The sequence below is a fragment of the Brachyhypopomus gauderio genome, chromosome 4 (assembly GCF_052324685.1).
Source record: "Brachyhypopomus gauderio isolate BG-103 chromosome 4, BGAUD_0.2, whole genome shotgun sequence".
Lineage (NCBI taxonomy): Eukaryota > Metazoa > Chordata > Actinopteri > Gymnotiformes > Hypopomidae > Brachyhypopomus > Brachyhypopomus gauderio.
The window spans coordinates 22347551-22373421 of record NC_135214.1 but is presented as its reverse complement, the minus strand read 5'-3'; the positions used below and the strand labels follow the sequence as shown (position 1 = coordinate 22373421).

At 42.9% G+C, this 25871-nt stretch overlaps 1 protein-coding gene across 14 annotated transcripts in view; it reads left to right on the top strand.

Moving 5' to 3' along the window:
- cfap74 (cilia and flagella associated protein 74) overlaps positions 1-25871 on the top strand; it is a 74978-nt gene that overhangs the window by 10444 nt on the left and 38663 nt on the right. For all 14 annotated transcript variants that reach the window (XR_013130489.1, XR_013130485.1, XR_013130491.1 and 11 more), the window contains exons 13-15: positions 8181-8345; positions 8452-8570; positions 20806-20872. Coding sequence is in view for 3 of the 14 variants with exons in the window: in XM_077003053.1 (XP_076859168.1) it covers positions 8181-8345; positions 8452-8570; positions 20806-20872 (351 nt within the window). In the remaining 11 variants the exon portion in view is untranslated. The remainder of the gene's footprint in view (positions 1-8180; positions 8346-8451; positions 8571-20805; positions 20873-25871) is intronic.

Below are 25871 nucleotides of genomic sequence, written 5' to 3'. Positions count from 1 at the left end.
TCTACTTACCGTCTACTTGTATCTAAAAATACAAGCAATGTTATCTGGAGCAGTTGGTCATATGTATGTTATTCAAATACACAAGACATAAACTGATACATTGAAATGTTCCCTATGCCCTGTAGCTGCATTCATGTTTAATAACTCTGGTGACTGAATTTTAAGGACAAAATGACAAAATTTAACTTTTCTCAATTAAACTTTATTTTCACCTGAGGAAATATTAACAAATCAGTTTTGTTAATAATCATTATTAATGTATCCACATGCCCAGCGAGAGGACCAGATATTTAAAATATTTAAAATCCTAAATAATAATAATAAATCAAAAAAGGCAGTACACATGGCCACTTTGTAACCACAAACGTTGCAGTAGAGATTGTGTCTTCAGCTGTCAGGATCTTATTATTGGTAAAATGTCAATGTGCGGATTTCAGTTAACAGCACAATATCACTTTTTTATGAGATATTTCTCAAATGACAAAAGCATTTTTCTCAGTTCTGTATGTTAATGAGAATTTACATGTGCTTCTCCACACTACTAAATAAAACTGTGAGACGGATGAACGCGCGAACATTGAACCACGCCCAAAGGAAATACATATATGAACATTTACAGACGCAGACTTCACATACACACGTCTGGAGGGAGGGGTCGGGCTGCACCATGACACTAACATTATTTCTATTACATTCTGTTTTACAGATAGGCAGATAACTGCTTTGTGAATGGGAGTTTTAAAGAATATCTTGTTTTTGAAGGTGGTATTTAGGGCTGGGTATTGATTCAAATTCCAAGAATCGATCCGATTCCGATTCTGAAGATTAAGAATCGATTTTTTTTCGATTTAATCCGATTTAATCGATTCGATCCGATTCGATCCAATTCGGGGTTTAGTGCTATTAAAAATGTATTTGAGCTGTTTCCTGACTGTGTACAGAAGCAACATGTTAAAACTAGTATATCGATATTAATCAGCAAATAGTTACTAGTAGTTGGTAGTTACTGATGGCTGGAAGACTGGTGAAAAGGGTCATCATAAATCTACCTTCAAGAAAGGTAATCCAGGACAATAAACAGAGGACATCTTTGAGGTGTCTATATCTGCAACACTGGGCTCCTACTGGGACACTAACCAGTGCATTATTATTATGATTAAAATAATTAAGAATTCACCCAAAAGCTGTTGCTACCAAATGCATTTTTATTTTAAAAGTGCTCACACTTAATAAACTGAAAGTATAAAATGTAAACGTGTATTTTTCTTTAAAGTGAGAAGAACAGAACTCTAACGTTACGGTCCCCGACCCCTCCGTTTTGGGCGTGTTAACGTCGTCTGCGTCTAATCGTCTACGTCGGTGTATCTCCGTGGGTGCGGGTGCGTCTTGTGATAGTCCTCACCTGTGGCTCGTCTCGTAATCACGTGGGGTTTATGTGGTTTGTCTATTTAATTTGCGCTCGCGCAGCGTCCTGGCTCGTCGTTGTTTGAGTCACACATGTTCTATGTAAACGTGTTTTATGTGCGCTGTCTGCGCTTCGGTAAATGTAATAAACGTAACGATTTGGAAAGTGCAAAGGATTCTGTCTCGTCTATCGCCTTGCGCCCAACGTTACAAGAACATTTTAAACTTTTTTTAAACTGTAAAAACACTGGGTAAACGGTCAGTGACACGGACTAACTGTAAATAGTCACTGACACTGGATAAACTGTCCTTCTGTTTTTAGATTTCCGATTTGACTATCGTCGTTACCGGCACTGTCCGACGCCAAGTCGTTTTACAGTTAGTTAGACCGAGCACGCCTGCGTGAATTCAGTGACGAGGCGGGGGTAAAAGTTCACTAAAAAAATCGATCTTTGGACGTACGAATCGATAATCAGATCATCATATGCGAATCGATTCTGAATCGGAAAATCGATTTTTTCAACACAGGCCTGGTGGTATTCCACCCTTTCTCCTCTCTTCCGGGTTCTTTTGATTTTCCTGTCAAACCTGCCATTTGCTCTTGTTTACTTGTTTAACCCCTTGTTATTGCTTATCCTAGTCATTACTGTTTCCAGCTGATTGTACTCACCTTGTCTACTCCTGTGTCTTTATACCCCTGTGTTGAACTATTTGTTTTGTCTTTCTGTCTAGTCAAGTGCTGGTTTTTCTTAGTAACGTCTTTGTCTTCTTGTGTTTTGTTTCCTGTGTGTGCTTGTTAATTGAGCCATGGATTATCCATTTTGCCTGAACGCCGGATTATGGGAGCGACATTAAGTCTTTATGATTGCAGCCTGCTTCTTCTTTACAATAATTACAACATTGGTCTATGACTGTTATGGCTCAGCAGCTCTAATATTTTGCCCTCAGTTGATATGACTACAAGACTATCACACCTCCCCTCTCCCAATGTTTTATGCAATCAAGAGTGTCACACTCCTCACAGGAGGCAAACTATTGGGGGGGGGCTTGATACCTGGATCTCGAAGGTTGTGCGCAGCTAACGTCTATTGTGGCAGACATTCACTCCTTTTTATGGACTAGAATGTGTCTGGACACCATCTCATCTTCTTCTTTTGCGACCAACATTGCTTTGCAAATCCAGTTAAATGGTGTTCACTCAAGAAGGGCTTGGAATTAGTCCTGTGTGCCTACAGGCACCTTCTGGTCGGCTCGCGTCTGCACCTGAAAGACGCTCACTAAACATCCTGTCCAGAGCAGCAACTCTGTTGTCAAAGTTCCTGGGGAGGTTTTGACTCTCAGAGAAAATCCTCCATTTGCCTCTGTCGATGCTTTTTTGCGTCTGGTTCAGGGATATTGTGGGTGTGAATTGAGGCCTTGGTAGTGTCATCCAGCTCGGAGACATGTGCTTTCGTGCATTTGCTTCTCGGTGTGTGTCATACTGTGCAGCTTGTTTGCAGATAAAAGCTTCTGCCAGGTTTAATGTGTCTTTCATTAGGACCTTATGAAATCCCTCTCTTAAAGAAAGAAGGAACATTAGTAAACACAGCGTAGAAACCTTGAAAAGCGTCGTTCACTGCCCGACAGCTATGGGTGATCCAGTGGCAGACGCCTTCCAAAACGGCAAGGGAAACGTCAAGAATTGCATTAATAGATTGCAGCTGACATGCCCAGAGAGCCGGCTGAAAGTTCAGCTGGTGTCAGTCCAAGTTTGGACCGAGCCTTATTGAACTTGTGGTGACGGTTAACTAGAGTGGTGCTGAAAAAAAGAACAGACACTTTCCAACAATTTTGAAAAGCTCTGCTGTATCTGAAACGGCCCTGCAACTGTGGCACAACACCAAGTTCAGCTCATGACAGACTATTCTGAAATGTGCTTGCACACCCCCTGGTGGACCCACTGGGAATGGCAGCACCACCACCTGTCTGTGCTACCCGCTGCTGCTCTGTTCGCCAGTTGAGTTGCTCGGCTTCCATAGACTATGCATCAAACGACCTCATTTATGTTAGTGCCAGAATGTGGTCTCTGAATTAACTGCCGGCTTTGCAACGAGACACAGTGTCATGCGTTTCGGACTTTGTCATCTCAGATTAGTCATTTCTTCCACATAACACTCAGCCATGTCTGAGATGTTGGAGGAACATCTCACAGTATTTGATGGAGGGTTTTACTTTTGTAAGAAAGGGTTAGATTCCTTCAGAAGTTTCATTTATGCAAGAAAATTGTCTCAGCTTGTACTTTCTTCAATCTCATAACTGCCTTAAAAAGGGAGTCATGGTCTTACCAGCATTGAGGTGTCTGCAGTGATTTGTCTAAAATATTCCTCCTCTCTGATATCTCACTCGTACAGATGCTATAATCTAAGCAATGTTTCCGTGACTGCCAGTTGCCTAGTAGCTCTGCCATGCTATCACAATCTTTGTGTGTCTTTTCATGCTTTCCAAAAATAAGCAATTTTTTCCAGTTCTTAGAGCCATTAGTGACCAAAGCATAATGTTTTAGCTTTTGCCAAACACTCCACACAGAACGCGTAAAGCTGCATTTTGATTGACGCGGTGTTCAAGCCAACTGTATTTATCAAAGCGGTGGTACTGAAATGCTGTTATTTGTACCACCACTGCCCTGTGGGTGTCTGCCTAGCTGTACATGTGTGGGCTCTGTGGTGTAGTCACCTACATCATCCATGATGAGGGAGGAGTTGCAAGCTCTCTCTCTCTCCCTGGGTCTGCTCTCTCCTTTCTCCTCTCTCTCTCTTTCTCTCTCTCTCTCTCTCTCTGGGTCTGCTCTCTCTTTTCTCCTCTCTCTCTCTCTGGGTCTGCTCTCTCCTTTCTCCTCTCTCTCTCTCTCTCTCTCTCTCTCTGGGTCTGCTCTCTCTTTTCTCCTCTCTCTCTCTGGGTCTGCTCTCTCCTTTCTCCTCTCTCTCTATCTCTCTGTTTGTCTGCTCTCTCCTTTCTCCTCTCTCTCTCTAGGTCTGCTCTGTCTTTTCTCCTCTCTCTCTCGATCTCTCTCAGTTTGTCTGCTCTCTCCTTTCTCCTCTCTCTCTCTCTCTCTCTGGGTCTGCTCTCTCCTTTCTCCTCTCTCTCTCTCTCTCTCTCTCTCTCTCTCTCTCTCTCTCCCTCTCCTCTCTCTGGATTCACCATCTCTGTCTCATTTTCATCTCTTACTCATACTCACATGTGGACCATTTTCTTTGTCTGAATGAATTCAGGCATTTTAATTTATTTAATTACTGAATACCCAAAGCCCACTTCTTGCTATACCATGAGTGGATTTCTTGGGTAGATGGAAAATCATCATAAAAGCTTAATGTGCTTAATGTGGAAAGCTAAAAACGTCAAATTAACTTTATGCCTAGTATGAGTAAAAGGATTATGTAATCAAGCTCACTATCTGGTTTAGACCCACACTCTTTCTTCTGAAGCACCAACCTCCATCAAACCTATTAAGTCAGCCTTGTCAAGGACTGTTTTATCTTTTCCCCCTTCTCTTTTTTTATGTTTAGTAACACATAGTTTCATCAAACATGATTAAATTTGTTAAAATGCGTTTATACTGTTCAAATCCTCTCACTTGATGGGCCTTTTGAACAGCGGCTTCCTTTACACAAAAGTCTCATATCTATCTACAAGCAGAAGAATTTAGGGATATAAAAATGACGTATAGTCAACTGTTAATTTCATAATCAACAAATTATTATAGACAATAGTAATAAATTCCAGAAAAACAAGAAATTCATTTGTCAGGTCATCAGGGTTACCTCGCTGTCGTAATGATATTTTCTCTAGTGTGTCAATGAGATTTAATTTTGGACATTTCAATAATGCATTTCTTTCACATTGACGTTCCACAGTCTGGTTGAGTATTTTAACAAAGCGGTGCAGAGGAATAGCCAACAGTGTCAGATTACCCAAACATTTAATCCTTTCATTCTCAAATTGTATTTCGAGGTTTCCGGGCCCAGTCAGCAGTGCCTCCATGTATGCGCCTTATCTTGTGCATTTGATAGGGAAACTAAGCAACCGAGGAAATAAAAAGCGATACAAAATGTAGGATTATGCGCATATCCCCTGTTCCCTGAGGAAGAGGAAGGTGAGTTTGGGATATCACGCCCTTGCCTCTCTGGATGAAGAAACCTTTATTCATGCCTGTAAGGCAGATGGTGTTTCACGAGGATGGTGTGTCCCTCCACCCACAGGCCTTCATCACAATCATCTCTCCCCAGGTCCACTTACCGCTGTGCTCTGAGCTCTGCTGTGAGGTGAGACACCCTTCGGTGTTCCTCTTCCTCAGGGAACAGTGGGTTTGTGCGTAACCCTACATACCCTTTCAGACGATTCACTCATATATTCATGCACTGCACAGTGAACAATGAACTGAGAGAGGTCAAAAGACTGAGCTACTAGAGGAGCTGCCTTATTCAAACAATAAAAACACACGTGTGTGTGTGGTGGAGCACAGCTATGAAATGCTCAAAATGTCTCGCACCGAATCACCCTTAAAGAAAAAACATAGAGAAACACTCTTTAAAAAAGGCCCACGACACCACCATTCCTTTTGGATGGGTCCGTACTCTTTCAGACAACTCCATAATCTTGCTGCTGTAAGCCAACAAAACAGATTCTACAACCAAGTGAGAGACGTACTGCTTAGACAATAGACTGCTATGAACTGGGTTGTCAAAACAAACAGCTGGTCCCATATTTCGGAAGCCTGGGTACAATTTATTTATGTACACAATGCACACACAGGGCAGACGATATGCATCCCCTGGTGTTTAAATGATGGTGGAGGGAAAGGAAACAGCTCCAAAGCTGGAGAGATACGTCACAACCATGGACCTTGGCATGGACGCTGCAGTAGGCTTCAGCGTAGCCTTCGAATTGCCTGGTGCAGACTGCACACATGAAGGAATGCACTGACAATGCGAGATTGCCCACTTGCTTTGCAGAAGACAGGCAGTCTTACATGAGACTAATCTTACATCTCCACAGGCTCAAAGGGAACCTCACATATGGCCTCAAGGACAATAGACAGATGAGGACAGCAAATCTAGAAATAGACCTCAAATGCAATGCACCCTTCATGAAGTGTATAGCACGAGGAGGTAATCCTTGTAAAACTCCTCCCAAACCAATATGATAAGGAAAATGCATATTGTCTGATTCCAGTGTTCAAGTAGACCGGGCTAGCGCATATTGAATGATATAAACAACATTACATGGCAAACCAGTCGAGTGGACCGTGTCTAAGCATGAAGACACCATAGTTCCATGGTGATAGTGAACTATTTCTCTTCCTGCCTGAGACATGAAGGTACCTGCAATAAGGGAGATTCTAGGTATTCTCTGCAAGGAAGCTGATTATTTCTGCCCACCACTGTTTTGTAGGCCAGTGGGGAACCACGAGTATTGGCATTAGGCCCTCCTGACGCATCCCCAACCTTTCTGAGAGGCATCTGTCCACACCAACCCGCTGACCCAGAGCTGTAATGTAGGCTACACATTAAAAGCAGCTTAAATGATATGACAACTGGTATCAGTGCCATTAATCCCAAAGGGTACTGGCTGAGTCAAAACTGTGATGCAGCTGCAAAATGCAGACACATTTTGACAGATAGGCTGGACCTAGAAAAGGTTGTTTTTGGCAGGGAGTTGGAGAACTCTTTTTAGATCGATGACTATGAGACACATGTAGGCTACACTCTTGAATGCAAATCTTAGATATTATCTGTGATACAGATCAAATCAAATCAAATCAAATATATTTGTATAGCGCTTTTCACAACATATGTTGTCACAAAGCGCTTTACAGGATTTACAAGGTTAACAATACTATGGGTCCAAATCCCTAATGAGCAAGCCAAAGGCGACAATAGCAAGGAAAAAACTCCCTAGATGGTGGGGAATAGAAAGAAACCTCGGGAGGACCAAGACTCAAAAGGGAACCCATCCTCCATTGGGCGGATACAGATGAATGTCTGTATGGAAATACGCATCGATAAGATTTGAGTGGAGAAATTACAAAGCAAATTAGAATGTTGTATTGAATTCTTAGTAGGCAAATATATCTTGTTTTGAGAAACATACAGCAACTTTAGAAAAGCAATTTCTGCAAAAAAAAGTGTGTGTTTCCATGAACTCAGACTGGGAATTTTAACAAGCACAAAACGGGTTTTAACTGGGAACTTCCTCCTACTCCCACATACTTCCACTGGGTTTGGTGATTCTTGTGCCCACATGCTTTTGAAAAGTGTTTTGTGAACTGTACTGGGGGGAAAATGTGTCACTTTTGGACTTGAAGAGGAACATAACACGAAGATAAGCTTCTACTTTCTTCCTTCTGAGGTCAAATTAGTCCTGGATTGCATTGACTGGCTAACCCAACAAACTCAGGTCTTCCCAATAATTCACCTGGTCTCTCACAAGCATGTTAGATAGTATTAGCAAGAAACGGTCACCACCATAGCTGCCATAGTTTTCCCTGATTACTATTTTGGTTTAGTTTGCATGTTTCAGGAGAGCATAGATGGCATACTCTACAATAGTTGACATAATTATATACTAGCCATGCAATATAGCGTATTCATTAGAATGGCTGTGTCTTATACAAAAGAACATAATGTATGGTGGAAATAGATCAGCAAATCTATACACCACACAAATCACCAAATGTTGTATTAAAGTACAGAATTAATTTCTATTTATTGATTTATTTATTTCAAATCCAAACATTTCAGAGTGTACCAGATGAAGATGAAGAGGGTCTTCTTGAAGAATCTTTGAAATCCACAAAGACAGGCCTGGCTAAAAATCATACCTCAAAAGCAGCCAAGATATCAGCAGCTGGCAAAGTGTTGAAGCATCCACCATTTGTCAGCAAGCCAGAAACGATCCTCTTTAAGGTGGGGGTTTCATGATGCTTTGTGTTTAGACTTTCCTCAAGCATATAGTAGATGTAAGCGTGTATATTTGTATTTTGAATTAATAGAGTAACATGGTGTTTTGTAGGACTTTGATCTTGGAAGGACATACAAGAAGAAGGTTATTCTTACTAATGCCTGTCACACCACAAACTACTGCAGATTTCTGGGAGTTTCTCAGAACCTCTTGGAATTTATATCAGTAAGGTGAGTGAATCAACTTACTGTAATAAATTACACGGTAAGAACCTCCTAAAGTTTACATAAAGACCAAAGACAATATTGATCAGCTGTTGAGGGTGCTTTTGCTGTTTTAGGCAATTTTATGATCACTCTGCTTAACAAATCAGATCTAAGTCCCATATAGGCAAAAACACATTGGATGTTGGGTTCTCCCACCATTGGAGTGTGATTGACACTATTTGTAGACATGTTGGGATTTTGCATACTTTACGCTGTTGAAGTTTATTATTCTTGGATATTATTCATACCTGGCTGTCAGGTTTGGTGTTTATGTAATCTGAATCAGTCTGTACTCGTGTGGAAGTGAGCAGTGGTAGTAGGATTCTGAACACTCTGCTCTGGTTGCCATATGTCTCTGCCTCCTTTGACGCCCCCAGATTTTCTAAAAATGGATCGTGCTCGCTCACTCTCTATCTCTATCTCCTTCCATCTTTTTCTCTCCCTCTGTTTTTTGCTTTTTGCCAGAGCCTCTTCTCCTGGGTCTCAGTGTCATATGCGTTCACACACACACACACACACACACACACACACACACACACACACACACACGCACACGCACACGCACACACACACACACACACACACACACACACACACACACACACACACGAACAGCTTGCTGTCTCAGTTCACCACACACAGGAAACGGGTTGATGGCACACAAACTGTTTGATTTTTTTTTATTTAGCTATATTTATCTACTTTGGATCTTGATGACAAATGTTTCCTTCTTCCCAGCATGTACAGATCACTTCCTCTGCTGCATCATCTCATCATCTGTCTAATTCACGCTGACTTCTATCAGCAGCACTTTCCAACATTTGAAGCTTCCCATTTTTAAGGGCTTCTTCTACATTCAAGTCCACATTCAAATCTAAATGCTGGATTTGTCCATAAATTACTTTTTGTATCTTAACAAATATTTTAAATCTCAAATACTTATAAATAATTTATATACTACTGTATACAAGAAACAGATTCTTTATTAAGGATCTATGATGAATATGTACTCTATAATAGTGCAGCTATTGGATTGAATCCACTGCACCTGAAACCGTATTATTTCACATTTCATTTATTGCAACAGGAAAGGAACGTTGACAGATAATGTCATGAAAGGTTCATTTTGAACCCCACGGTCTCATTTAACTTTGTACTAATTGAAAAGTGGACATTAAAGAGCAAAGCAACAGCTACTACTGTACCTTCAGCCTGGGAGTGAGGTATATCTCTTTTAGCTGAACTCATTATATTAGCCTCACCTGGGAGAGATTAGTCATATGTCTTGCCCTGTGTTGTGGCAGCCTAGTTTGAGCAGGAAGAAAATGACGGTGGATCATTATTAGGTATATATATATATATATATATATATATATATATATATATATATATATATATATATATATATATATATATATATATATATAAATATATATATTGTTGATGGTAATTGATTACATGTATATTATTTTTTATATACTTTGCTGCTCAATATTTCTATTCATTATTCGTAAATAAATTTTTAAGTAGTACTGCAATATCTAAAATATTTATGCCAGAAATGTTAGTCATGATTGCAACACAGCACAGTAGATTCAAAATACATTAGTGAAGCTCAGATTCTACACCACTGGATCAATATTCAGCCAATCATGTGGTGTATCAAGGTTGGGCCCATGGCTTAAGGGGCATTCCTCTTCACACTGGCCTTCTATTCAGTTTCTTCTTCACTTTCCATTCAACTTCTGGACTTTGCGTAAGAAAAGCCCACAGAGGTGGAAGACAGCACAACAGGAGCATGTGGAATGCTGGCAATGCGTTTATGCTGCGTAACTGTTGAAGAATTGTCAAGCACACAGATGTTTGTGAGGAGGTGAGAGGCACTTATGGCCCTGAAACACTGTTAAAAGAGTGCTGAGGTGTGTCCAGGAAATGTCAGAGTAAAATAGTGACGGAAAAGGGAGCAACAAGAGGGGAAAGAATAAGCGTAAATTAGAGTTAGGGAAAATCAGGTGTAGGCAGATGGTGCGTTTATGATACCAGACTTAAAAAATAAAAAATAAAAAACAAGTCTAGATGGCTGGCTGTAGTTATTGGGCCTCCATGTGCCCATCCGTCTGTGTGCTTTGCTTCTTTCTGGCATTTGGCCATGTGGTATCGATTGCTTTGTCTTTCGAAAGCAGAGGCTCAAGCAGAGCAGCTTCCAGTGCGCAAAACCCTCACAAACCGACCAGTTGTGCTTTGGAACTTCTCTTGTAAAACTCCTGTTTTTCTATGAACCCAACAAGCTCATATAATTTATGATGCACTGTATGTACTTTGCTTCTTTCAGAATCAATGATATATATTTATCAATTGTTGAACAATTACTAGCGATACACAGTCATATTGGTTTTGCTAAAAAAGAATTTTGAATGTGTTGAACCAGGTAGAGGGAGATAGAATTGGAATCTGAGAAAACAGCTGTTTACGTTTGGTAATTCTGCCAGTTTTATATAAGATATTCTGACAGTAAGGGATAATAGCAGGTTTTGTCTAACATTGAAGGTTATCATTTATAATTATGAGTAATGGATTGCAATTAGACAGCTCTGACAACTGGGTGAAGATTTTGATGTCCAAATATGTGTGTTGAGTGTGTTTTGGGGGATGGGTAGATACTGGATAGCAGTGTTTGGTAAGTTCATCTTGAGTGAAAGGTGTAACGAACGAAGGAGAAGGCACGACGATCATTGTTGAGGTGAAACATGTACTTCAATACATACACACGTGAAGTCCAGAGCGATGACGCAAGCACACAGAAACACGAACACTCACGCAGGCACTGATTCAAGACAAAGACGAGCATGAGACATTGCGCGAACGCACATTAAATAGGTGCTGAACACATTCCCCAGTGAACTTACGGAACTACAAACATGTATATAACTGCACGCAGACGATATAACGACATGCCCACAAGGAAGGGTCCGGAGCTGTCACCATGACAGAATCCCCCACCAGGGGCTCGCTACTCCCGGAGCGTCCCGCGAAGCTGGAAAGCCCCGAACCTACACAGACGGGCAGGTCCGGAGCCACGAGCCCCCGAGAGCCGTCTCCCCCTATGGCGGGAACCGCCACGAACAGCTCTAAAACACCCTCCCTGGGAAGACAGGAGAAAATACATTAAACACGGGCACAGTCACAAACACACACACAGGCACGTTCAACATAAAGGGCACAAGAGGGAAAAGGGGGTTTGGGAAAAACACAGGGATGGACAAACACACAGGTACAGGCAGCCACAACATCGTTCTGGCTGCCTGCCAGAGCGCTAGCAGTGGCGTGACCCCTCCTGGTGTCGCCGGTGGGACAGGCGGCGGAGTCCCTCCGCGTTGCGCTGCTCGGTGCACCCGCTGACTGGATGCCCGGTCTTCTCTCTGGGGGTGCCTTGGGTGCTACCGAAGGGCTTGCCCTTCGCCGCTTACTGGCGGCTTTATGCGGCACCTCCAAGGGCACTCCGGACCCCCACATCGGGCCACGGACTGTGCCACCGCCCACTCGCGCTCCCGGGGACAGCGCCACCTCACCCCCTGACGTTTCCATCTCCTCTTTTCCCTCGGAGTCGCCCCGACCTAGCGACATTGGCTCCTCAGAGGTCAGGTAGCGGGAACAACTCATGCTGCTCCTCTCCGAGGGGGCACGAGGAACCTCCTCCCCTTGTGGGCACCCCTTCTCAGACCACATGGTCTCCGAGTAAACAGAAGCACGGTCTTCCTCCTCGCTCTCGTTGTTGGACTCGGAGGGGGGTGAGCAAACGGACGGACAGGGGCTGACTTCTTCCTCTTCCCCTCCTCCTCTTCTCCGTAACGCACCGTGGGTTCAGAGCAAACAGAAGGCGGAGGGCTGACCTCTTCCTCTTCAGCACCGGAGTGCTCGTTGGGGTTCGAGTGGACTGACGGAGTGGGGTTGGCTTCGTCCTCGCCTTCCCCGTAGTACACTGTTGGTGCCGAGTACAACGACGAAGGGGGGCTGACGCCCTCCTCGTCCGACGTTCGGAAAGCTGCAGATACGGGGGGGGGGGGGGGGGACTACAGAACTACAAACATGGACATAACTGCATGCAGACAACATAACGACACGCCCACAAGGAGGGGTCCGGAGCTGTCACCGTGACAAAAGGATGGTGGGATTGGTCCAGTTAACAGAATAATCGGTTCGTTTGGATAGTCAGTGGAAATGACATGATTTTGCATGAACAATAATATATTATCTTCATATTAGCTGATTTCTGTCACGCTACAGCAGGGGTGGGCAATTAATTTTTACAAGGGGCCACATGAGAAACCTGAATTGTGTCAGAGGGCCACACAAACGAAAATGACGTCATCGCGGTGGCTCCGCCCACCTCGCGCGAACTTCCGCGAACGGCGGAGGCGTTTATACTTGCCGCATCACATTCTGTGCAGTGTTGTCTGAAACGATATGTGTTCGTGTAAAGAAACACCCCTCAAAAACAGGGGAAGGAACATTTACCTGACCAATTTTAATGTTGCTTTTTGTTTCAGATTTGAAAAGTGCTGGAATTTAGGCTAAATACTTGAAAATGCTTGAAATTGTAACTACTTCGTTTCACAACAAATATCTGTCTGACTGAACAGTTTTCTTGTATTACATTAACAAATACGAGCCTCTTGTAATTCCAGGACGAAACATGAGAGAAAGCGAAGACGTTAAGATTGGGCGTTTTGAAAATAAACCACCATTAAATAATGTGATTAAAAGCGAATTATTTCGAGTATATGTATAAATATTTAACTTAATTAAGTTTAACGTGCTGGGAAATATTGAAATGGACCTTGAAAGTGATGTACAAGTGCTTTAATTCCACCTTGTAAAGATGTATAATCCCTGCAAACATGACTTTGTTCATCGACAGCGCGCAAGGCCCTCGCACACGGGCGGAGTCACCACGATTACGTCATTTTTGCCGCGTGGACCCTCGCGCCGCATCAAGTATAAACCAGGCTTAAACCTACCTTTAAATCACTTCTACGGCACTTTCAAGGTCCATTTCAATATTTCCCGGCTGACTCAGGTTATCTCTAAGCTCGGTTTCTGGAACAGAAAACCCTGAGTTTTCATTAACTCTGAGTTTACTTACCCGGTTTCGTCACTAAATCCGCTTTCTGGAATTACTCCCCTGTTCAGTCAGCTATTTGTTGTGAATCGAAATACAGTCACAATTTCAAGCATTTTCAAGTAGCCTACTTTAGCCTAAATTCCAGCACATTTCAAACCTGGAACACAATGCAACATTAAAATTCGTCACGTAAATGTTCTGCCGTTCGCGGAGGTTCGCGCGCTATGTTCATTCGCGAAAGTATAAATTCAGCCTAAATTTGTCGCTGATCACCTACCTAACCCTACTGTTTCTCGCACAGCTCACACACGCGCACATACGTCCACACGGAATTAACACAAACGTAGCGATTTCAAAATAAAAGCATCACAGTTGTATTGCACGCACGACATAGATATTTGTTTAATTTATGATTGGCCTCTTGCGGGCCGGAGAGGGATGCATAACGGGCCGGATGTGGCCCGCGGGCCGGAGTTTGCCCAGGTCTGCGCTACAGCCCCAGACCCCTCCCTTTGTGTCTACGTAGTCCGTGTCCATGTATGTACATGTGGGGGTGTGGTTGGGTGTGTGTATGTTCACTCGTGTCTTTAGTCTAATGTGATTCAGACGGTGCTTGTTAGTTAATGTGTATAAAGCTTGTGTGTAACATCCTGTGCTCGTCTTTGTTACAGTCAGTCACCTGTATGTGTTCATGTTTAGTGTGCGCTATCGCCCTATCCATTCAATTAACGTGACGTTAGTGTCTTTCACTTTGAACGCTGCCTTGTTTGTCAAGTCGCACTCAATGTTACAATTTCATGTTCTGAGTGAGTTTGAATATCTTTTGTATTTGTGATATGTCAAATATATCGCTTTTTCTAACCATACTGCAATTACTGAGAAAATGGTGAGTGTGGTGAGCGTGGACATCCTTGCCAAGCACCTCTCAGAAGTGTGAAGTTTGGTGATGTGAGTCCGTTAGTAATCAATCAATCAAAAATTTTTATATAGCGCTTTTTACAACAGTTGTTGTCACAAAGCAGCTTTACAAGTGACCCAGTCCAAGCCCCCAGTGAGCAAGCCAAAGGTGACCGTGGCAATGAAAAACTCCCTAAGAGCATAAGGAAGAAACCTTGAGAGGAACCAGGACTCAGCGGGGCAACCCATCCTCCTCTGGCCAACGGCATTGACAACAATTAAAGAGATTAGAAAAACTAAGAAAAGATGCGAAAGATAAATAAATAGTAATGAATGTGACTGTGTGTAAATTTTAATCCATTTTAGAATTGATTCTCCAAAGCCTAATTTATATAATTGTCACATCACCGAACCAACATAACTACAACACCAGGAATCCTACTCTTCCCAGCTCGAACAGCCTTCACACAATCATCATAAAATCAAATCAAATTTATTTGTATAGCGCTTTTCACAACACATGTTGTCACAAAGCAGCTTTACAGGATTTACAAGATTAACAATCATATGGGTCCAAATCCCTAATGAGCAAGCCAGAGGCAACAAGTGGCAAGGAAAAACTCCCATGATGGTGGGGAATAGGAAGAAACCTCGGGAAGACCACCTGGGGCACACTATCCGTACATGCCCAGTTCGCCCTCTGCGCTTCCACGCTCCTAGTGACGAAACCAGACCCTTGTCATGTACTAAAATAATGATTCCTACTGATAGTGAGTTGGTGCCCAAAGCTTTGACTATACCTGTTTTTATTCACTCTGAGTCCCCTCGTTATCTTACAGCCCTTGTAGATTCCAGTGCGGAGGGGAATTTCGTACTGGGGCTGGTCAAAGAGATGGGAATTCCTACCTGACCCCTGTCAAGACTGCTCAAAGTATCTGCCTCAGATGGGGATCCTGTTGGTCAGTTTCGCTTTCACTGTTTCGATCAGTTTAGCAAGTTTTCCCCGCAAGTACATTTGTCATCCATCAGGTGGGAGATTGATGACAAGATCAAGCGGCTACTCCCCGAGGTGGACGTTCTGCCTGAGTGTCCCGTAGACAGGACATACGTCCCCAGCTCATGTAGGGAGCAGCTTATCACATGGGCTCACTCACCTGCTACGACTGGTCACCCAGGGTAGACACAAACATGACAACTTTGTCTAGCCAATATTGATGGGAGTCGCTGATCACAGATGTGCACCAATTTGTTGCTCCCTGCACTATATGTAGTCAGAGTAAAGTCCCTAAAACCTTACCAGCGAGCAAGCGCATGCCTCTCCTAGTCCCAGAGAGACCTTGGTCACACATTACTATGGATTTTGTTACTGACCTGCCTTGTTCCCTAGGCAACAGTCCTGATCAGTCCTGATCGAAGTCGATCGCTTTTCACCTGCAGTACGATTTTGAGCATGTTCTTTGATTCCAGTTGCCCATGCTCTCCTGTAGTCTCCAACGTATCTGAGGAGACACACCAATGGATAGAACGTGTGCTACAACGACATACAACCCCGGTGATTGGATGTGGTTATCCATGTGCAACCTTCGTTCAACAGACTCTTATCATAAATTAGGTCCCAAGTGTACTGATCCTTTTGAAATCGACTAATGATTTTACTGAAATGAAGTTAATGAAGTTACTTACCGTCTCAAGTTAACTCAGCATTGTCGCATGTCATGTTCGTTTCACATGTCCCTTGAGAGTGAGCTTACCTCAAGATGTTCCTTCCTCTCATGTTATGAGCAAAAAGGATCCCATCTACACTATTAACCTCATTCTGGATTCCAGGAGACGGGGTCGTAACCTGGAGTACCTGTTTGACTGGGAGGGTTATGGCCCGGAGGAGCGGAGCTGGGTCCTTCGGAGAGACGTACTGGATCCTGGACTCCTAGCGGACTTCCATGCATGCTATCTGCACAAGCCTGCCCCTCGTCCACGGGGCCGCCTTTGCAGGACCCTCATTGGTCACCCTTGTTCTACAGCCATCCGCATCAGGGGGTGGTACTGTCACGTCACCGAATCAACATAACTCCCACACCCAGAATTGTTCACTCTTCTCAGCTCGAACAGCCATAACGCGATCATCATCACTGGATTATTGAGTATACCTGTTTCTGTCCCAGTATATATAAGGCTCACTTTCCCTTCCCTTAGTTGTGAAGTATTGCTACCTTATCATGAGTGCATGCTAAGCATTTTCAAGTATGCATTTGGAAATCTCTGTTCTCTGGTCCTGTTTCATCTCTAGCCTGCTCCCTCGAATTTTATCATTTGGATTCCCCTGTCTTAACCCCTGCCTGTTCCTGGAATTCATGTGTGTCACAGCCTCTGAACCCCACCTGTCTCTAGCATGTTGACATTTGATTCTTTTCTCAAAAGGGTCAGGAGGTTCCTCTTCTTCCGCCTCCATCTTGTCCTCGTCTTTCGAAGAGATATAGCTTCTCATACTGGCATCCTCTGAGGTGCAGCCCTCGGGCACTACATATAGAGGAAAGAAGGGGACACTTCTCTGCTCGGTGCTCCTACTCCTTGTGGTACGACCATGCTGATGGGGTCTCCCTCGTCTTCCTCCAGACAGCGCTCTGAGGGAGAAGGGCTGGTGTTTTCTTCCCTGCAGAGTTCAGACTCATCCGAGTATTCTGACAGAGGAGGACTGACCTCGTCTCCTAATCCACGGTGTCCTGAATACACAGAGGGATACACAGAGGGAGGCGGACCCTCCTCCTCAGAGTCCTCTTCCCCGAACTTGTACTGTGAAGGGGTCGGAGACATTACTCTGGTACAGAGCGTCATCAGCTCATCTGTACTCGTCTGCCACTGGCACTGAGGAGGAGTTCCTTGCTGGCTGGCTGGTCGCGTTGCGCCTCGCTTGGTCTGCGAGATCCTGGGAAAAACCGTCCTCCTTTGCCTCGAGAGCGTACCTCAGTATTCGCAAATTGCTTTTCCCTTGCTTCCCTTGCGTTGTTGGTAGCAGCGCGAGGATACACAGGGAAAAGCCTGTGATGACGCGTCTCCTTTTTCTCGTGATTACCCTTCTTTCTTTTGCTCCTATATCCAGGCATCCTTTAGTGGCTCATCTTCCTGTCACAGGCGAGGTAAGAAGCAGGGTGAGGAGATGAGTGGTTTGTTAACAATATTGGCTAACAGCGAGAATAGCACTTTTACATACAGGTAGTGACTCAAAAAAGCACGAGCACGGGACATATACGCACACAATATATACTAAACACATAACAATCCCTGAGTGTGACACATTTGACTGACATATTCAAACAAACACACTCACAGGAAGTACATATATGGATGCTAACTACACATTCACATGCACAAAGGGAGGGGTCCAGACTGTAACATGACAGTTACATTATCTTTTGTTTTGTTTTATCTACCAATCTGGTCAAAAGTGGAATGAGTAGAGTCCAAATGTGCTTGTAGAACTTGGCAAGAAAGCTGTCAGGTCCTGGTGCTTGTCAGGCCTGGTATGCAGAAGAGGAGTTGAATGCAGGCATAGATAATAAGGTTCAATATAATAATAAGCAAACGGGCAATCCACAGGTATAAGCAAAAAGGAAAAAACAAGCTTAGAGAATAAACAGGCAAAATAATCACACTAGGGCCGGGTAAAAGAAAACTGAAAAAATCCATTTATAAGATCAGAATCAGAGTGGCATACAAAACTACACAGAAATGGCTTGGAAACACTAAGACTAGCCAGAGCACAGACATCAAACTGAGGGGTTTAACTACACAGACAAAATACTGTTAAAAACACAATTGGAATAGGCTGGGGACTGGGAATGTACAAGAGGATTGTGGGAAATGCCCTTAAGAGGCAAGATGGATGCTCCAGACATAACAGTGCTTTATTATCAAGCAAGTGGTTGAGGGCATTATGAAATTCTTCACGTGTTATGGTTCATATTAATGAGAAACTTGGTGATATCTTATGCTTCTGGATCTTGGTCTAATGAATATTGTTTTTGGAAAAAAAGAATTTCTTGCACTGATTCCTGTAATCATTGTTTTTTTCTTCCTTATGTTTTACTAAGTATGCTAAAAATTTCACCAAATTAGTTAATGTTTTCAAACTGTTTCTGTCAATTTGAGGTTTTTTTTGTAAATTCATTGGGCTATATTGTATCATATTGTAATTTACTTTTGTCACGTTGAGGACCCCGGCCCCTCCCTTTTGGGCGTGTGTTTACGTTGTCCACGTGCATCGTCTGCGTCTATGGATATTCGTGGTGGTGGTTATGTCCTGTGATAATATGTCTCACCTGTGGCTCGTCTCGTAATCACGTGGGACTAATGTGATTTGTCTATTTAATGTGCGCTCGCGCAGTGTCCTGTGCTCGTCGTTGTCTAGAGTCTACACATTTCTGTGTGCGTGTTTGAGTGTTTCTCATGCGCTGTTGCACAATCTCTGTGTGAAATTAAAAGTGACTGTCTGTGAAGCAAGGATTCAGTGTCTCATCCTTCGCCCTGCCCGCGCGTCACAACTTTGAGGTTCTCTTTGGATAATGCAAGTCTCCAACTGAAGCATTTAATGACAGTAACAAGAATGAAACAGAGCATAAAAATACACTAACTCAAAATATATTGTATGTTTGAGATGCTAGATTTAATGGAGTTACGATAAGATTACTGAGCGGTGAACTGGAGAATTAAATTGTAATTATTTCAAAATAAGGTGTTTAAGGCACAAACCATAAAGTCAGACATGCATTATTTTATTGTTTCTGTAGATTGCTGACGATGTGCATCATATCCAAATATGGGTCAGTGACCATATTGAAGTTGTTTCCAGTTATAAATGGAGAATCAGAAAGATTGTAGAGCTTAATGAAAAAAACATGAAATGGATGGATTGTCAATGTTTGGTCTATAGACATTTACAAAAGTTATATAATTATTGTTTATATTAATGTTTATGATGATAAATCATCCTTCTGCAAGTGCACTTATGTTTGTAGTAATTTGCTAGTGTATCCATTCTGGTGTAAGTCTAATCTCATGGGAATTCTGTAGTTGTGTGTGTATAAACAAAAACACTGATTTATATTTAAAGCAGGGGCAGAATAATGCAACTTGATAGTATCCACACAACCCCATGTAAATGAGTTCATACATATTACAAGCCCCAAGCCAAGTGACAGATGACTGACTAACCCCAGTTTTGACACCAGTGGTATACAAAAAATGTAACACGTTTATAACGTTCACCAAGACAGTAAATGGATGGTTGGACATAGTTGATAAAATTGTACTTGTCCTCAACCGGTATCTGTTTTTAAGTTTCTGTTACGGTGACAGACCCGGACCCTTCCCTGTGGGCGTGCCGCTATGTTGTCTGCGTGCTGTTATGTCCATATAAGTAGTTCCGTGGGTGTGGGTTGTCCGTGAGCGTGTTCGTAGTATCACCTGTGCCTTGTCTCGAGATCACGAGGGTCTGTGTTAATCACCTATATAATGTGCGTTCACGCAGTGTCTTGTGCTCGTCTTTGTCTAAAGTTTCGTGCCTGTGTGAGAGGTGTGTGTTCCGTTTGCACTCCGCACAGAGCTTCACGTGTTTGTTAATTCAATAAATGTTATACGTTGCACAGTTTGACGTTCGTCGTGCCTCCTATATCGAGCGTCACAGTTTCTTGCTAAAACACCTACATTTGCTTGCCTTGTGGAAAAAGTTGATGGCATTGTTTGGATCCTGCCTTCCTCAGTATCCACCATTTTCTACGCTTAGGTTCGGCTTCAGAAACCATGCATCCCATACTTTAGAAAGTATTCAGACCCTTTGCAGGTGTGTAAAGCGTGCAGACATGTATCAAAGAAGACTTGTAGCTGGTATTGTTTCCAAATGGTCTTCTACAAAGTATTGAATAAATGGTCTGAATACTTTTTTTTTTCGGTTTCGAAACTCTGTAAAAACTCAGTTAAATTCATCATTATGATTGATTAAGTTCAGATTGATTGCTAAAAATGTATAGCCAATCAAATATACTACACCATGTGTGCAACAAGTAAACAGGACTGAATACTTATTACATTGACTGTAGATTAACATGGGCAGTACAGTTTCTGTCTGTCAACCTTTGGGAAGTTTTGTATAACCTTTTCCTAATCTCTGTTCTGAATTCATTCCAGTTTCATGCCACCCGGGCCCCTGTCTGCAGGAATGTCTTGTGAACTGGAGGCAGTTTTTAGACCATTGGTAAGTTTTTCTTACAAGTTGCTCTTGTTCATCAGAGTAAAGGCCCATATCTATGCCAGTTCCTTATTGCACTTTAGCTTACACCACCTTTAAGACTTTAGTTTTACCAAAGTGTCGTGAACTCATTTGCACATGTACACGCACTGGCCACTTTATTAGGTACAGCTGTCCAACTGCTCATTAACACAAATGTTGAATCACCAATCACTTGGCAACAACTTAACTTAGGCATGTAGACATGACCAAGACGATCTGTTGCAGTTCAAACCGAGCATCAGAATGGGAAAGAAAGGAGATTTAAGTGACTTTGAACGTGGCATGGATGTTGGTGCCAGACGGCCTGGTCTGAGTATTTCAGAAATTGCTGATCTACTGGGATTTTCATGCACAACCATAATAATAATAATAATAATAATAATAATAATAATAATAATAATAATAATAATAGTTACCTTTCAAAGTACCCAAGGACACTTTTCAGAGAAATACAAAAAAGAACAGACAAGAACAAAACAGACAAAAATAAATAGAAAGACAATAGAAAGAAAAACAGAAATCCCATAGAATTGACCTAAGTAGAGGAAGTTGTGAGAAAATGTTGATTAAATAGATGGGTCTTTAGTTGAGCCTTGACTGTGTTGAGAGATGGTAAAAGACGGAGAGAGAGGGGAAGAGAGTTCCAGAGGGTCGGAGCCAACACACTAAAAGATCGACCACCCATGGTGCTCAACTTGAATCTGGGAACAACTAAGAGACCGGTGCTTTTTAGCGGTGCAAAAGATTAGCCAGATATATGGGAGCCAAACCAGAGAGTGCTTTAAAAGTGAGTACTAGAATTTTGTACTGGATACGGAGATTTATCAGAAGCCAATGAAGATGCTCTAGGACAGGTGTTATATGGTCGTACTTCCTTGACTGGATCAGAACACGAGCAGCAGCATTCTGAACAGTCTGAAGGGACCGAAGAGACTTAGAGGGGAGACCATAGAAGAGAGAGTTGCAGTAATCTAGTTTGGAAGTGATGAGAGCGTGAACCAAGGTTTCAGCAGATTTAGGAGACAGAAATGAACGAAGGCGGGAGATATTGCGGAGTTGGAGGAAGGCTGACTTAGTGAGTGAACGTATCTGAGGTCCAAATGAAAGAGTCGGATCAAACAGAACCCCAAGATTACGTGCAACAGGGGATGAGTTGACCGGCATACCAGCAACAGTAAGCGATGTATTGGCAAGGGAAAAGGCCAGAAACTTAGTACCAATAATAAGAAACTCAGTCTTATGGGCATTTAATAAAAGAAAATTAGCATGTAGCCCCAGGTTGAATTCAAAGATACATTTAGTGATGAATGGGGGTGGGAAGGGTGCATGAGGTTTAAAGCTGTGTGTCATCAGCATAGAGATGGTATTTTAATCCACACTGTCACAACAACTCACCGAGTGGCAGAATATAAATGGTAAAGAGCAGTGGTCCTAGCACCGAGCCCTGAGGAACACCCTGAGCAACCGGAGCTAAATCGGATTTACAATTGCCCAAGTGTATGAACTGACAACTATCCGAAAGGTATGAAGTGAACCAATAAATAATGGTACCAGAAAACCCAAGATCACGGAGCCATGAGAGCAGAATTGCATGATTGATTGTATCAAAGGCAGCAATGAGATCGAGGAGTAAAAGAAGAGAAGCATAGCCATTATCGAAGGAGAGAAGAAGGTAATTTAACACATAAACAAGAGCAGTCTCAGTGCTGTGCCGAGCACGGAAGCCAGGCTGGAAAATATCAAAAAGATTATTGGAAGACATGTACAGAAGTAGTTGGGAGGCCACCACGCGTTCAAGGATCTTTGAGAGAAATGGTAGATTAGATATTGGGCGATAATTATTTAGAACAGTAGTGTCAAGATTCTGTTTTTTGATAACTGGAGTGATGGCAGATGTCTTTAATTCCAACGGAACGTGACCAGAAACAAGGGAAAGATTAACAAGATGACAGATGAGGATAGAGAAGAGACGCCCTGTTTAAGCAGAGATGTAGGTATAGGATCAAGAATGCAGGTAGTAGACTTAGAACTGGTGAGGAGTTTAATTATAAGATCAGAGCTAACTAAAGAAAAAGTGGAGAATGACAGAGAGGGTAAGACAGTCATCTGGGAGGAAGTGGAGAAAGAAGAACTACGTGATTGAACCTTCAGCAAATCCTGGTAGATAGCTGAGACTTTGTTAGTGAAAAAACTAAGAAATGTGTTACATTCATCAGATGTAGGGGCCAGTGGAGATGAAGGGGGACGCAGTAGATTATTAACAACCATCTCTAGGGTTTACAGAGAATGGTCCGAAAAAGAGAAAATATCCAGTGGGCGGCAGTTCTGTGGGCCCAAATGCCTTGTTGATGCCAGAGGTCAAAGGAGAATGGCCAGACTGGTTTGAGCTGATAGAATAGCAACAGTAACTCAAATAACCAGTCATTACAACTGGTTCATGTAGAAGAGCATCTCTGAATACACAACATGTTGAACCTTGAGGCGGATGGGTTACAGCAGCAGAAGACCACACCAGGACAATCGGATGGCGTCAACAACATGAAAGCATAGATCCATCCTGTCTTTATCTACGGTTCGGGCTGGTGGTGGTGGTGCAATGGTGTGGGGGATATTTTCCTGGCACACTTTGGGCCCATTAGTACCAATTGAGCATTGTGTCAATGCCACAGCCTACCTGAGTATTGTTGCTGACCATGTCCATGCCTTTATGACCACAGTGTACTCATCTTCTGATGGCTACTACCAACAGGATAACGTGCCTTATTGAATCTGTGCCACAAAGGACATTCTTCTTCCGTTTCTTTCAAACTTTGACACAAAAACTGTGTGCCAGGCCTCTGGCTCCCCCCTCCCCTCTCTAGATGAATCACGCCTCTCTCTGCTTGTATGTGCTATGGGGATTTTTTTGCGTGCACACAGACTGTTGTCCTGTTGCTAGAATAATCTGTGGTCATTTTTTTTGTCTCCTCCTTGTGATTATCTCTTTATGTTTCTCCCCAAATTCTGTGTAGGCCTAACGGCAGCGCGCCTTCTGATACAGCGGCTGCTCTGGGCCCCAGGGAACGATATTTTGTCACCTCGTACTTGTACAATGTGAATGACAATAAAGTTCACTCTGACTCTGACCGACTCTGCTTAAGGCAGTTCTGAAGGCAAAGGGGGGTCTTACTCGGTACTAGAAAGGTGTACCTAATAAAGTGGCCAGTGAATGTATTTTATGCAGCTCATTGTACCTTGACATTGTATGCAACCAAGCACAGAAATAGATAAGTCCAAAAACGTCAGAATTGATTCAGTGATGTCATGTAATGATGTGAGAGTAGAAGCATGCTCTATACGAGAACATTTATACAAGAGAACGGAAACCACAAACACAAATAAACAAAAAAATCAATGTACTGAAAAATGAAGAAACAACAGAATGCTTCGCAAAAAGTAAAACAGAAAACCAAAGGGTCTAGATACATGGAAATAAAAGACTTAAAAACACCAACAGCTTGGAACAATGGTGAACTCAGATTAACCATCACAAACAGGGGATGAACAATGGCGAGGAATTAACCAAAACAAAAAGCATATTGGAGAGACTGACAGGAAAACAGACAGGGATGCTACGGCAAGACTGACATGCCTGAAGTAAAATAAGAAGTAAACCAAAGGGGGTGTGGAACGTTTTAAGCAGTGAACAAGTTCACATCTCCAATTTCTGGTCAACCCATTATAACATAATAAGGCTGGACTCCAGCATGGCTTTTCCTTTTCTATACCAGACTATACTGTTCTATACAAGGCTGCACTATTCAATACCAGAGTAGATACGGGTATACTTGAATCAGAGCAGAGAGTGAGTGTGTATTTTGAAAGTAGAACTGCTTATTAGCCAGTCATCCAAACTCAACCAATCAAGGCTGATTATTAGCTGGGAGCCTGTAAAGTTTGTAAAGAGAGGAAATTGCAAGCAGTAAAATCAAGACTACCTCAACATTGGTTCAACATGTCGAATGGCCATTACGACCCAGCCAAGTGACAGTAGGAGATGCCAGTGAACTCAGAAGTGTCCTTGTGTAAATTTTGCTCAGCTGATTTCAGAAGGTGCAGCTGTACACGGTTTCTCACAGTTGGGAAGAGCTCCGAGTTAAGCCTCCCTCCTAGTGACTCACGTCTGAGCCTGAGCTGACTGTGATCATGAGGGATAAGACTCCAAGACCACCATGCTCTGAGCACTCCTCCAGATGCCTGCCATTTGGACCTTTGACAGCCCGAGGGAGACGCAGACCATGTTGGTCTTTTTGGTTTTGAGCTCGCACCATGCGAGAGAAGTTCACGCCTGAAGAAAGCCAGACGCCGCCCTGCAAGCTCCCGTGTGGAGCAGCAGAGAAGTCCCGCGGCACGCTCTTCTGTCATGTTCTGATAACCTCAGTCCTGCTGTCAAAGCACAGTCAGGGTTGTTATGCTGGGATGTCATCCTGCAAGTGCAAGGCTAAATCTCTCACCCCAAACTGAACCTGTGAAATCTGGGATTTCACTTGTGGTGGCTGAATTGCAAGCAAAATATGCTCCGCTCCGTGGCAGTGTGCCAGGTGCCAGAATACGCTCCAAAAGCAAATTAGGATTGAAACTTTGGAGCTATAGGATCTAAAAGGTGTTTCCTGCGAACAAGGTCTACTTTCCTAAGGATTATTTGGTTCTCTCCATCGCTGCCATTTGACCTTACTGAGACGTTCCAGCGAATCAGGATGTAGTGCCACATGTTCTGTGTGTCCTGTATGTACACGTACATTTATTCCACGACACATACCAAAATAATTAATGTTCAGCCTTATTACTGTTGCCAGTCCTGGTCTCCAGCTGTTTTTAAGGAGCATCTTTTCATACATACATACAACTGGGTATTTCATGCACTCTTGTTCTCCAAAGCAACTCCCACGAGAAGGTTTGGTTTTTCATGAGAGCACAGCTCTGG